This window comes from Rhea pennata, chromosome 7 (genome assembly GCF_028389875.1).
Source record: "Rhea pennata isolate bPtePen1 chromosome 7, bPtePen1.pri, whole genome shotgun sequence".
NCBI lineage: Eukaryota > Metazoa > Chordata > Aves > Rheiformes > Rheidae > Rhea > Rhea pennata.
In genome coordinates this window covers 36,185,627-36,198,103 of record NC_084669.1, presented here as the reverse complement: position 1 = coordinate 36,198,103, position 12,477 = coordinate 36,185,627, and the positions used below count along the sequence as shown (strand labels likewise).

The following is a 12,477-nucleotide window of genomic DNA, read 5'->3' as shown; positions in this document are numbered from 1 at the left end:
GGGCTGCTCCCAGTGCTACGACACAGGAAGGGTAGGAAGTAGCGTATCCATCAGGAACGGCGTCCATGAAAGCATGGGCAAGCCTGGAGGTACCGGGCTGCTCCCAGTGCTACGACACAGGAAGGGTAGGAAGTAGCGTATCCATCAGGAACGGCGTCCATGAAAGCATGGGCAAGCCTGTAAGTCCGGCCGCAAGCACCTGTGCGGGGGGCTGAGGTACTCGAGCGGTTCAGAGCACAGCCGTCCCATCGGTGGCTGCGTCCATCCGAGACAGCAAAGTGTCCCCAGTAACAGCCCAGCAGGTGCCTTTTGCTGGGCCATGAAGTCAAACCAACAGACCGGCCCGTGTAAACGGGGCTGGCCCCGAACCAAAGTCCTTGCTGCTCGGCCGGCTATCCTCACCCACCGCCCCCTTCTCCTGCTTGGTTTAAGGGGGTTGGACGAGCTAAACCCCTGTGTCCCCCCACCTCGCTATCAGATGGGATGAAAAGGAAACCTGCAGCCCGAGCGATCTCGCGCGCTCGCACAGCCCAATTGACTTCTGCTGGAGGCCCGAGCACCGCTGCCGCTGCCCTGCCCCAGCCGCGCGGGGCGCCCACTGCCCGCTGCCGGCGCAGCCTCCCTTCTTCCCCGCGCCCAGCGCCAGCCGGGGCGGCGCGTTTCCCCGTCCCCCGGCTCGGCGCTCGCCCCGCTGCCGGCCGCGGGCTGGAGCTGGGCTCGCAGCGCGTCTCGGAGGCCGAGGGAGCGGGCGAAACGGCGGGCGCAGCTCGGGGCTCCGGGAGGGATCGCTGCGTCCGAACGGCGCCGCTCCTGGACAGAGCTGCTGTGTTCATACGGTCGCACCACCCCAACGCTGGCTTTCCCCCGGGGCAGAGCCTGGACCTGCAGGCCAGCGCGGGACCGGGGGCTGCAGCGCGCACACACCTTTCAGAGTTAAATGACAGCCTTGTTTTCTGTTGTTTTTTTTAAAGAGATGGCATGCCTGACCAGACCACATTTTTTTGGTCCACGTCCCATATTTATCCTGTAATTACACCTTCAGACAAAGGCTGCCTGTCTGTGAGATTGTTTTTTTAAGGAGTCTTATTATAAGAGTCTTATTATATGCCGGGCTTTTGCTGTGCTGGCATGCTGGGGGTGGGGGGTAAGCAGGGCGCTCCCACAGTTTGGGGGTGAAAGCTGGTCTTTCTTTGAAACCTAAGGCTAAAGCAGGACTTGCCCAGACCCGCTCCCCTCCTCTCTCGCTGCTCCTCGGGAGAACTCACCCAGCAACCCCCTTCCCGCTCCGCTGCCGCCCCTCGAGAGCTGCGGCCCGGCCCTTTCCCTGCGCTGCGCCGGCACGGGCCCGGGGGGGGGAGAGGTGCCGCCGTGGCTCCCGCTGCCGAGCCGCGCCGGAGACGTGCCCGCCTCGCCGGCTGAGCTGGGCAACGCGCACGGAGAGCCGCCTTGCACCTGCTCGCGTCGCGGCACCGCGAGCGACTAATTCCCGCAAAAGAGCTGCTCCATAAAATGACTAATGGCCGGCACGTGTTTGGCCTCGGAGCGGAGCGAAGATTCACGCCCGTCGGAAAGCCGAGGGCAGCTGCCGGAGCCGCCCGCGGGGGCGCCTAGAGCGGGGGGCCCCGAGGACCGGGAGAGCCCCGGGGCCGCCGGCTCGCCGAGGCCCCTTCGCCGCACGCAAGGACCGGTTCAGCCGCCGCGACGGGCGCGTTTCGCCCCCCCCTCCCCCCGGGGTTTTCCTGAATCCCTTTCCCCGCGGGATCTGCGAGCCGTTTATGAGCTGGCACGTGCACAGGCCCTGCCTATAAATACACGTGGTTCGCGTATCCAGCCGGACAAAAATAAGGCGATTTTGGGGCCGAGGACTGTGGTTTATGGAAACGTGCCAGGGGCTGCTGTTCTCTAGCTGATGTCACAGGAAAAGTGGAAATGAAAAATGAGTTTTTTGGGGGGAAAGAATAAATAAAACAAAATTGTTGATTTTTGTTAAAAGTAAATTTTATTTATAAAACAAAAAAAAATAAAAAAAAAAAAACAGCCACTGTTGAAGCAGAGAAACCAGGAACTGTCTGAATTGGTTTTCCATCCCGGGCTGCTGCAGAGGCCCCCGAGGTGCACGGGAGTTGCTAAGTCGCCGGCTCTACCCCCGGAAAAGCGGCGGGGAGCCGCAGGCGAGACCCCAGGGCCGGGCGGCGCGGCTTGTCGAGCAGAAGGCGACCCCCGGCGAGGCACTGAGCCCCCTCCTCAAGGCCCGAGCCGCGGCCGGAGGGACATCAGCGGTCTTAAACACGGCGAGGGCCAGCGCGAGGCTGAAGGGACCGGACCCCCCGGCGGCCGCGGCGGGCGGGAGCGAGAAAAGCTTCGCGGGGGCGAGCCGGCTCTCTGGTACCGTAGGCATCTGTTCGCAGCCAGCCAGAGAAATAACGGCAAAACAAGGAGGTATGCGACAATATTTGCCGGTGCGGAGCACGCGCCTGCCCGCGGAAAGCTCTCTCCAACCAACCACGCTGTTTCAGCATTCAAAGTTTTTTCCCGTTTGCCAGCAGTTCGATGCGACATTTCCCGAGTCTCTCAGAAAGGCTTCTTTCGCCTCAGCTGCTTGTTTTGGGCACTGCTCTTGCCACTGGCGCTGCCTTTCTTGTTGGTGCGTCTCCAGCACGCTGTCCCGGAGGTTTTCCAGAAGCAGCAGCTGGCTCTGAGCTTCTGCTGTAAAGAAGGTTCACCTGATGGTCCTCAGCACCTGCATGCAGAAGCACCACCTGCTTCGGGAGGCTTGGCCTTCCTAGGACTTTGTCTGGATTTGCACGCACACGAATGAAAACCAAACCTACCGCTGGCGAAGCGCGGGTGGGTTTTGCCTTCGCCTCGGGGGCGGTTTGAAGACATGTGCCTTAGGACTGGCCACGTTAGGGAGGGGACGGTGTCTTTTTCTTTGTGGGGAAATCTGGTGGAAATACTGTGTGACTGGGAAAAACAGGGAAGTACTATGACAGTGCTCAGTTTTTCCGGGTAGCAGGTTTCTGCTGTAAAATGTATGCAACGCCTGGCATTATGGGGGGAGAACTGCCACTGCAAAAGCAAGACCCGGCCCCACAGGTACCGGAGGAAGGGGCAACTGCATCCTCAGCCTCTGCATCTTCGAGGCTTGGGCCTCTAGATTTGCTCCAGCTTTGCTCAGCGGGGTGAAACGCAAGGGGGAGCTGCGCAGGCGAGGACAGCACCGGGGGAGGAAAAGAGCCGTCCACGCAATCTGCGGGAGGAACTTAGAGCGGGCCTGGGGATCGCCGAGTTCGTCCCTTTAAAAGGGATACGGGTGTGTTTTGTTTTTTCCAGTTGCTGCGCTGAACCACCTTCCCAAAGTCCGGCCGCCAGCAGCCTGCTGAGGCATCTCTGGGCACCAGGAGAGCACGCAAAGGTGGGGCTCGGAGCCGGTCCCCCCTGGGGTGCGCCTCCAGCCGTTCGCGGCCCCGGGACGAGCGGGGGGCTCTGCGCCTGACTGCTCCGCCGGACCGTGCCGGCCGCGGGCTGAGCGTGCCGCGGGGCAGGCCCCTCGCTCTCGAGGGGAGCAGAGCGCTCCGCTCGCCGCCCGCGCCGGCAGCCACCAGCCGATCTCCAGGCAAAGGGCCGCGAAGACGGGTTCTCCGCACGCAGAGCTGACCCTCGCCAGAGCGAGCAGGGGCTGCGAGCCCGCAGCCCGTGGCGGCAGCGTGCCTCTTCCCAAAGCAGCCGTGGTTCCTTCCCGGCTCCCCCCTTGGGAGCTTCGCTCCCGACGCCGCCGGGAGCGGGCTCCAGCACAGAGCCAGAGCCCGCCGAAGGCGGACACGGTGCAGAAAGCGGCCTCCCAAGCGAGCGCACGAGCCTGGGGACGGCTTCGTCCGCTCACAACGCTGCAGTGTGTGCGGCAGCTATATTTATCCGCATCGCCGGCCAGCTATATTTATCTGGCGTGCCACAGGAGCCGAACGTCCGAGGTGTGATTTCTGAGCTGTGAGAGCGCGTGATCGCGATGTCCTTTTTACAGTAAGCCTCCTTTTCTGCCTTCTGCCCCCCTTCTCCAGGAGTCACAGCCACCTTCCAAGCCCCGTACGGTCTTGCTCTTCCCTGCTCCTCCTTACACCCCAGTACCCCCACCGTGGCGATGCTGGGCTCATCCCACCTTGGTCCCCCTCCCAGAGCCCTCTCTGAGCCCCTTTTCCTGCTGCCATCTGGAGCAGATTTTTCTGTTTTTTTTAAGATGAGCTCGTCACCTTTTAATGCTCGGGGTTGGCAGAACTGACCGCAGAGCCTCAGCGTCAGCGCAGCCTGCAGCATCGGTCCCGTCGCCGGCTTTGCTCGCAGCGCCAGCACCCTGCTCCTGCCGGGCTGCAGTCACCGCCCTCGGCCCGTGGGCAGCCTCTGCCAGCCGGGCCGGAGACGTAACCCTGGGTTGGTAACGGCGGCCGGAGCGACGGCCTCACGGCACTGAGTCTCTTTCGGTCACGGGTGTCGGGCTTTTCCGTAAAGGAACCTTTAGGGCTTGTTTACGGCAGTGCAAGGACCCGAAAAACGTCACTGTTTCGGATTTCATTTTCCCCGTCAGGAGTCGAGGGCTGGCCTACATGCCTTCTCCTGGAAGGCTCCAGGAAAGTACCAAACCCAGGAAGACCATGGAGAGGAAGAGGTGCCGCGAGGCGTCTCCGGGGCCCTGCAGAGGACCGGCCCGGCCAGCGCCGCGGCGGCGAGGCGGGATGCCGGCAGTGCCCTCGCTGCGAGCGCGATGGAGCGGTGCCAAGGCAAACGGACCCAGGCCGCTTCGTGGCCCCCCCCCCCGGCATCCTGAGAGACACCGGCTCGGCTCGGCCCGGCTCGGCCCGCCCCGCCCGCGCTGAGTCAGCGGGGCGGAGCAAGGCGGCCGCGCCGGGCTGCGGGCGCCGCTGCTGCCGCCGGTGAGTGCGCGGGGCCGGGCCGGGCCGGGCCGGGGGCTGCCGCCGCCCCCGGAGCGCTCTGCGCGCCCCCCCGGAGGCCGCCGCCCCGTCCCCAGGCGGCAAGCCAGCAAAGGCTGCAGGCTCCCTCCCTCCTCCTCCTCGCGGCCTGCCTGCCCCGCACGGTGTTGCAACCGCCCCGCGCGGCAGACCTCGGTCGGCGGAGGGGAGGAGCGCGGGCGCTGGACCCGGGAGGCAAGCTGGAGCGCAAAGCGGGCTGCTGCCGCAGCTGCCTGCCTGGTTTCCCGAGCTGTCTTGAAGCTAGGCTGCTCCCGGAGTAAAGGCCGGTAGTCGTGTCCGTCTCGAGCCGTGATGAAGCCCTTCGTGTTCCGAAAGGGGCACTCAGAGAGCTGCTTCTTCCTCTTCCCCCCTCCAGCTCTTCCTCCGTGCCGCCCACGATGGGCTCCAGGCTGTCCGTGGATGACTCCGTGCGTGTCGTGGTTGTTGGAGGTGGCTTTGGCGGCATCGCAGCTGCCAGCCAGCTGAAGTCCTGGGCAGTCCCCTTTGTGCTGGTGGATATGAGAGATGCTTTCCATCACAACGTCGGTGCCCTCCGGGCCTCAGTGGAGAGCGGTAAGACCCTAACAGCCTTATGACCACAAGCTTTCCCCCTGCCTGGTTCCTCGTAGGTCAGCTCCCTCTTACACCCCGCTACAGATCTGTCTAACCCTAATCCAGTCTTGGCTGCAGCCACTCACTGGTGCTCAGGGAAGAGTGAGGAACAGGCTAAATAAAGTGCCCTCCCTGCCCCATTTGTGCTGGAAGATCTGACATTTTCTGTCTGGAAAGGAAATGCATAGCTCCGGGAGGACCCGCAGGCCACCTGTGCAAAGCTAACACCGTAGCTCGGCAAACCCAGAGGCTCGAGAGCCTTCAGCTCCCCGGAGCAGCTTGCTGGAGGATCGCAGGGAAGTCCTTGCCTCCATGCACGCGCACAGGGCGTGGAGGCAGATGGGGCCCTTCCCCGAGGCGAAAGGGTAGGCCATCTCCTCCCGAGCTGGCTGGCTTTGTTCCCGCAGGATTACGCGGCAAATGACCCATGGCCCACAGGAACACGGGGAGTGCTTCCTAATCAGAGCCTTTTTTTCCACAAGGGGTAGAAGATGACGAAGCTAAAACCAGTAGTAGTTGGAAGGGGCAGTTGAGTGGTGTGATCCTGCCTGCCTGGTACCTGAAATGCTGAGCAGCTTAACTGCAAGGCCCGGGGTTACAGCGTTCTGCCAGTGAGCTGGTCTGCACTGCGGGGTTTGTGCTGGGATTACACGTAGGAGTTTTGGGTACCCCCTTTACTCCAGTGGCTCGGGGCGTAGGGGGAAACTCCAGCACTCAAGGCTTGGAACAAGCATCAAAACTACTGCAAAAGTTTGGTCTGAGAGGTAAATATGACAAAGAAAAGCCTCTGTCGTCCTATCTGAAAAGCCTTAAATCACAGTGAAGCAATAACTGGCAAATCAGTAAAAGAGATTCTCAACAGGGAGCAAGACAATCTAAATTTGCATTAAATAACCTATTCAGAAATGTCACAGGACCTCCGAGAGGCTGATCCTGCGTTGTCAAGTCTGAGGGAAATGATCCTGAAGCTTATTGCCGGGCAGCAATAATGCATATTAGGAGAGAGGCCCAGCCCGGGGTCCTAGTTGCATACAATGCTCTTTATGTAAGCAAGGATCACTTGAGCAGAGAAGGGAACAGGGGCTTTCTAACTTTTGCACAGGGAGATCTTCTTGCTGGTGTCTCCTCTTATTACAGGATTTGCCAAGAAAACTTTCATCTCCTATTCTGTCACCTTTGGGGACTGCTTTCGACAAGGCAAAGTTGTTGGAATAGACCCTGGGAAGCAGCAAGTCTTGCTCAGTGACGGTGAGGTGGGTGTGCTGGCACGACAGCTGATGAAATAAGTGGTAATGAGTAACTTGATTGTATTTACCTGATCACTTGCTAATGCTGAAAGCCAGTGAAACTCTCCTCAGGGAGGTTCTTCAGCTATGTATTCACTGTGAGAATGCAGTACTCCAAATCAAGGCTATTTTGGCTTTAACTGGGGGTGTCTGGTTGGAGAAGGGACTTGAACTTAAGGTTTCAAACTGCTGTCTGTGCTTGGAGTCCCTCTGGGGAAGCAGAGCAAGAGCAGTAGGATCGCAGGGCATCTGGGCACGCAAAATGCGCCCCTGTCTTGCCTGGGGCAGCTCTAACAGAAGTTGGTCTAGTTTCCCCTCCTGAATGGGAACAGCAGTATAACTCATCTGCAAAGCAATGGGGTGTGTGTTCTGGATGGAATCCTGTCCTGGGAAACGCACAAACTGGACCCTGCACTTTAAGTTGGATGAGCTCCAGGAAAGCCTTTCTGTTGTGGCAAACAACCTGGAAATCTCCTAAAGTAGAGTTCAGCTGAGCACGCTGACCCTTACCTATCAAATAGCCATGGGGCTCAGAGTTCACGCACACATCAAGGTTCCTGTTCTGATCTAAATCTCAGGCTGGCTGAAACATTTGACCCCAAGCAAGTCCCAAGCCAAGCCCTTTTGAAAAGCACTGATTGCTTTCCTCTAGGCTTCTACTATCTGTGGGCAGGCAGCTAAATGCTCATGCTTAACACTTGCCCTGAAACTCCAGGAGGTAGAGAGCAATGAAACCAATGACCTACTTCTGTAGAGGGCTGTCCCAGAAAGGTGGGTGAAGCAGGCCCCCGACTGTCCCTTCTAAAACCATTTCTGGAAATACTATAGCGCTTAAGTCATCCTGAAGCGCTCAGGCAGAAAGACTCTTTGCCTGTATGCACTGAAAAGCAATATCCCCTCTATCCAAGTTAAGTGGCTACAGCTGCACTGGAATGAGTGTGCAGTAAATACTGCACCCCATCTAGTGCTCAGATCTTTTATTTTTGTGACTGGATGTGGAGCTCAACATGCAACCTTGGAGCTCAAAGATCCTTGTGTAACTCCAGCAAAAACTATGGGCAGCAGCTCTGGAAACTTCTCAGCCAGGGCATCTCAAGAGTCTTCAGAAGAGGGTGAAGGAGAGAAGTCAGGCTGTATGTACATGTCTCCCTCCAGACTCTAAACTCTGTGTTCCAGCTGACCGCTGGAGCCACTGTGATGGTAACTTCAGCAGTGGACATAAATATCCCAACTCACAGCTTTTCTAAGCCGTTAGACCTAGAAAAGAGACCGAGGTCCCTTAAACATGAGCTCTTCTTGTCCCTGGAGAATTCAAGTAGTTTCCTGTAAGCTTATGGTAGCCTTTTCAAAACACTCAGTTCTTCCAAAGAGAACTGCTTCTCTCAAACCCCGAAAAAGGCAGTTACATGGCTTCACCTGAATCAGGTCTCTTGTTGAAGTAACTTTCTAACAGTGGCAAATGGTTTCCTAATTAAAGGAGGGTCAGTGGGGGGCTGTAGGAGATAAGTGAATAGTATGCAGGAGGAAACAACTGTGTCTTAGGCCCTCTCTAAAAGATCTAACATCCTGTTCTACCTTCTGTCTTTCACAGGAACTTCACTACTCTCATCTCATTCTTGCAACAGGCAGTGATGGGCCATTCCCTGGAAAATTCAACAAAGTCATTGACATGGAAAGTGCCATCCAGACTTATGAGGACATGGTTAAGGAGGTGAGGAGTCAGCTTCTTTCCTAGGAAGTGTTGCCTCCTTTAATTCAGCCTCCATGTTCTAGATACCGCTATGGGTGCCTGGAGCCACCTGTATTTGAGAAGCAGGAGCCAGGCCAGAACAGGGATCACGTGCCGTCTCATCTAGCACGCTGCAGTGGACCATCAGACATCTGCACAAGGGGAAACCTGAAGTGCTCAACAGTGCTATGATAGATAAGAGTGCCTGAGTTCTCTTTTTTTTCCCCCGCTTAACAAACTAGGTGACTTATTACTGTTAGACTAATGCTGAACAGTGGAAAGGTCTGCTTGCTGAGGGGCTGGTGGCAATTTCTTCCATGAGACAGTTCTCTTGTAACCTGTTTGTTTATTTCAAGATTGAAAAATCTCAGCGCATCCTGGTTGTGGGAGGTGGTTCTGCTGGAGTCGAGATGGCTGCAGAGATCAAAACAGAGTACCCAGCCAAAGAGGTAGTAGCACGTTAGTTGCAATTGACTTCATCCACGTTCTGAGACTGTTCTGTGATGGGTCCCGCTGGAAGTATCTTAGTCACTGCAGATCAGAAACTTCCATAGTGGCAGCCTTCAGCTGACCTCTTCCTCTTCTGAGAGCTTCCTGCAGCCTGCCACCAGCAGTGACTGGCTCCAGAGGCCTTTCATTAGCTTTCTCCCCTTAGGCCTTAAGAGGGATAAAAGGAAGCTATCTATCTATTGCGCTTCCTGCCCTGCATGCAGGGAATTCTCTCCCATTGCTGTTCCCCCCCCCCTTTGCTGTTTTCTCCTCAACAGGTCACCCTCATTCATTCAAAAATTGCACTAGCTGACGTGGAGCTGCTACACAGCGTCCGTCAGGAGGTGAAAGAGATCCTCCTCAGGAAAGGAGTGCGCCTCCTGTTAAGTATGTATTTAACAATTGCCTCTGAAGATTGAGACTCTGAAGCTCTACAAGCAGTTCTTTCCTTAGCTAAAGCACCCCTTTCTGGTTTCTGACTAAGCATAGTTGCCTTGAATTCCTGTTTCTCTAGCAACATCTGGGCTAGCTGGAAAGGGCAGCCAGTGAAGGCTTGTGACCCTGAGCTCTCTGTTACAACAGGTGAGAGGGTCAGCAACCTTGAGAACTTCACTCCAAACCGGTTCCAGAAGGATACAGTAGTAAGGACAGAAAAGGGCACAGAGGTTACTGCTGATATGGTGATCCTGTGCACAGGGATAAAGATTAACTCTTCAGCATATGCCAGTGCGTTTGGTAAGTGAAAAAAACACTGGGTGGGGGGAAGCAATACAGTTCTTCAGTGTCTTGTACTTGATTTGTGTCATCAGGAATCAAACTTATACATCCTGCATGGTGATTCCATGATACAGCAAATGCTCTGACATTAAATACTTGACTGTGAAACGTGATCTTTTGAAGCCTGCAGAACAGACCATATGTCAAGTGGTCTGCAATCTTCTGCTCCCTCTGCTACGATGTCCAAGGAACCCTAGTGTCCTAGTTCAGGATGGGACAGATTCAACCCAGAAACTGATGGTAACTCCTACCTCCACCAAGGCTAGGATTTGATCCCAGATACACGATGGCTGAGTTCTGAGCAAAAATAGTGCAGCAAGAATGCTGAGGGTGGTGACCCCATCAGTGTCACAGGGCATCTTCAGTCTGATTGCTCTAATAGCCCAATTTCAACTGCAGCACAACTATAAAGCAGTATGACCATTATACATTTCCCCCCCCCTTCCCCGGCTGTGTACATTAGCTCTTAATAACTTTGATGTTTCAGGACAACTGATTGCCTGAGAACGTGCAAGAATTAACCACAGAGAAGCAGAAAACATCTTTTCCCTGTCATGTAGAAATAAGGGGGAAAAATTCACTTGTAAAACATGTCACTGACAGTCAACAGTATTTTGGGCTCTTAGCAACTAACTTAAAAATCCTTATGAAAATTTTCTATTTGGCAAAACAGGAGATAAACTGGCAAGTAATGGTGCTTTGAAAGTTAACCAGCATCTCCAACTGGAAGGCTATGAGAACATCTATGCCATTGGGGACTGTGCAGATCTGAGGGAACCAAAAATGGCCTACCATGCTGGGCTCCATGCCAACATTGTGGTGACAAACATCATCAACAGCCTGACACACAAGTCTCTTAAAACCTACCAGCCAGGTAAGGCCAGGTGTTAGGAACTTACCTTAACTGTTGGGCTCCTCTTCTGCAGAGGACAGCTTTGTGTATCACGTACATATTGAAACTTGCACGGGACGCTAACTGGAAATGAAGGGACCTGCAATTGGGGTTGACTATTGATAGATATAGCCTAGGCTTCATCTTAGTTCAGTCGAAGAGTGACACAGGTAATTAACTTCTACAGTGTCTATGTACTCAAAATGTCCTTTCTTCACTAACATCTGCTGATAAATCTCGGTGGGTGTGTTTTATTTGTCAAACTTGTTTCCTTTTCCTTAAATTGCATACAATCCAATTAAATCCTAGGAACAAGGAAATGACTTGACTCTCTCCTCCCTTCTCCAAGTAACCTATACCACAAACATGAAGTGAAAAATCTAGCTAGGGAGTGGATCTCATTAGTCAGCAACTGATGTAAATATTTACTAAGCTTCAACCTTGAAAGCTGTTGCATATGGATGGAGAATAACTGGACAGCCATTTCATTTTTGAATGGCTGCCCAGTCTACTTTAAATTTTGTATTTTTGCATTTCTTGGACTCAGTCTTGAGAGGAGAGGGTCACTCCATGCCACAAGTACAGACAGCCAAATCCTTCTATTGCACAGCTCTAAAACAGTAAGAATTCCTCTGACTTTCTTCAGTTGGAAGACCAGAATTAGCCTTCAGTTTTCCAAAGGCTGACCCTTCCCTAGAAGGGGGGAAGAATAAACAAGTCTCATTAACGAAAGAGGTAGAGCAGATGGTGGAAAGGCTAGTGTTGCAAGCAGTTTTCCTTAGGTCTGCATCTGTAGAATTCTGACTTTTCCACTTGCCATACAGTACATGGGCTACTGGGCTTGGCAGCTGGGAGGGGGAGGGAGAGGTGGGAGAAGTGCAACACCTACAGGGGAGACATATCAAACCCTAGTAGGGTTGGATACTTAGCTTGGAAACTGCTTAACTTTAACTGGCACTTACTCCTCTGCATCTCCTTTCCAGGGTCACTAACATTCTTGCTTTCAATGGGCAAGAACGATGGGGTTGGTCAGATTAACGGTTACTATGTAGGACGTCTCTTGGTGACTACTGCGAAGAGCCGGGACCTTTTTGTCTCCAAGAGCTGGAAGACGATGGGGCAGACAATGCCCTAGTAGGGAGTTCAATAAACAAACCAGAGAAGGCTCTACAAACTGAAAGATGGCATTGCCTGGGCAGGCTGATACTGTCTCCTACAATGTCGCCTAAAGCCGCTCTTCAGCATGGTGCGGTAAAAGGAAGCCTTGTGTTGCTGTAAAGGGGATGAAGGCACTTTCCAAATGAGCTGCCACAGAAGCTCTCATGGTAAAAGCAGGGGAGGAATGTTTTTCTTAACTTACCTGTGGAGGTAGCTCTGAGCAAGAAGTTTGGTTTACCTTGATTTGTAACAATAAACATTGATTTTCAAAATCTCTGTTGTTTGTTCTTATGTAGGTTTTTCCCCAGCATTCTCCATGTCTGCTCTTCTAAAAGGTGAGTTATCACCAATATCTACCTGTTACTTTGGTAAAGATGCAGCTTACAGGGAGACAAAAAGCTGCCTCTGGAAAGCATGAGCCTTGACATGGCTATACTAATCCTGGAATTCAGAGTATAATGCAGCTTTGTGGCTACATCTCCTCAGCAGCTTTAATTTGTAACTTACACAACACTATACTTCAGGTAACAGCTGATATTTGTGTGTTAAGTGTGATACAGCAAATACTTTAAG

At 54.3% G+C, this 12,477-nt stretch overlaps 1 protein-coding gene across 2 annotated transcripts; it reads left to right on the top strand.

Annotated features, from left to right (window-relative positions):
• The first annotated feature begins 4,880 nt into the window (after nt 1–4,880).
• On the top strand, nt 4,881–12,176 carry AIFM2 (apoptosis inducing factor mitochondria associated 2). 2 transcript variants are annotated; one of them, XM_062580581.1, is made up of 9 exons: nt 4,881–4,925; nt 5,338–5,534; nt 6,711–6,826; nt 8,451–8,570; nt 8,945–9,037; nt 9,356–9,464; nt 9,660–9,812; nt 10,528–10,728; nt 11,730–12,176. In XM_062580581.1, the coding sequence occupies exons 2-9, from the start codon at nt 5,360–5,362 to the stop codon at nt 11,879–11,881; spliced, it is 1,119 nt and encodes a 372-aa protein (XP_062436565.1). In that variant the 5' UTR covers nt 4,881–4,925; nt 5,338–5,359; the 3' UTR covers nt 11,882–12,176. The 2 variants fall into 2 exon arrangements, with proteins under 2 accessions (XP_062436565.1, XP_062436566.1); XM_062580582.1 differs by lacking the exon at nt 4,881–4,925 and adding an exon at nt 4,951–5,244.
• The last annotated feature ends 301 nt before the right edge of the window (nt 12,177–12,477 follow it).

Coding starts and splice junctions, on each gene's coding strand:
- AIFM2 (XM_062580581.1), top strand. CDS start 5,360: ATGGGCTCCAGGCTGTCCGTGGATGACTCCGTGCGTGTCGTGGTTGTT. Junction 5,535..6,710: donor CCGGGCCTCAGTGGAGAGCG/GTAAGACCCTAA, acceptor CTCTTATTACAG/GATTTGCCAAGAAAACTTTC. Junction 9,465..9,659: donor AGGAGTGCGCCTCCTGTTAA/GTATGTATTTAA, acceptor CTGTTACAACAG/GTGAGAGGGTCAGCAACCTT.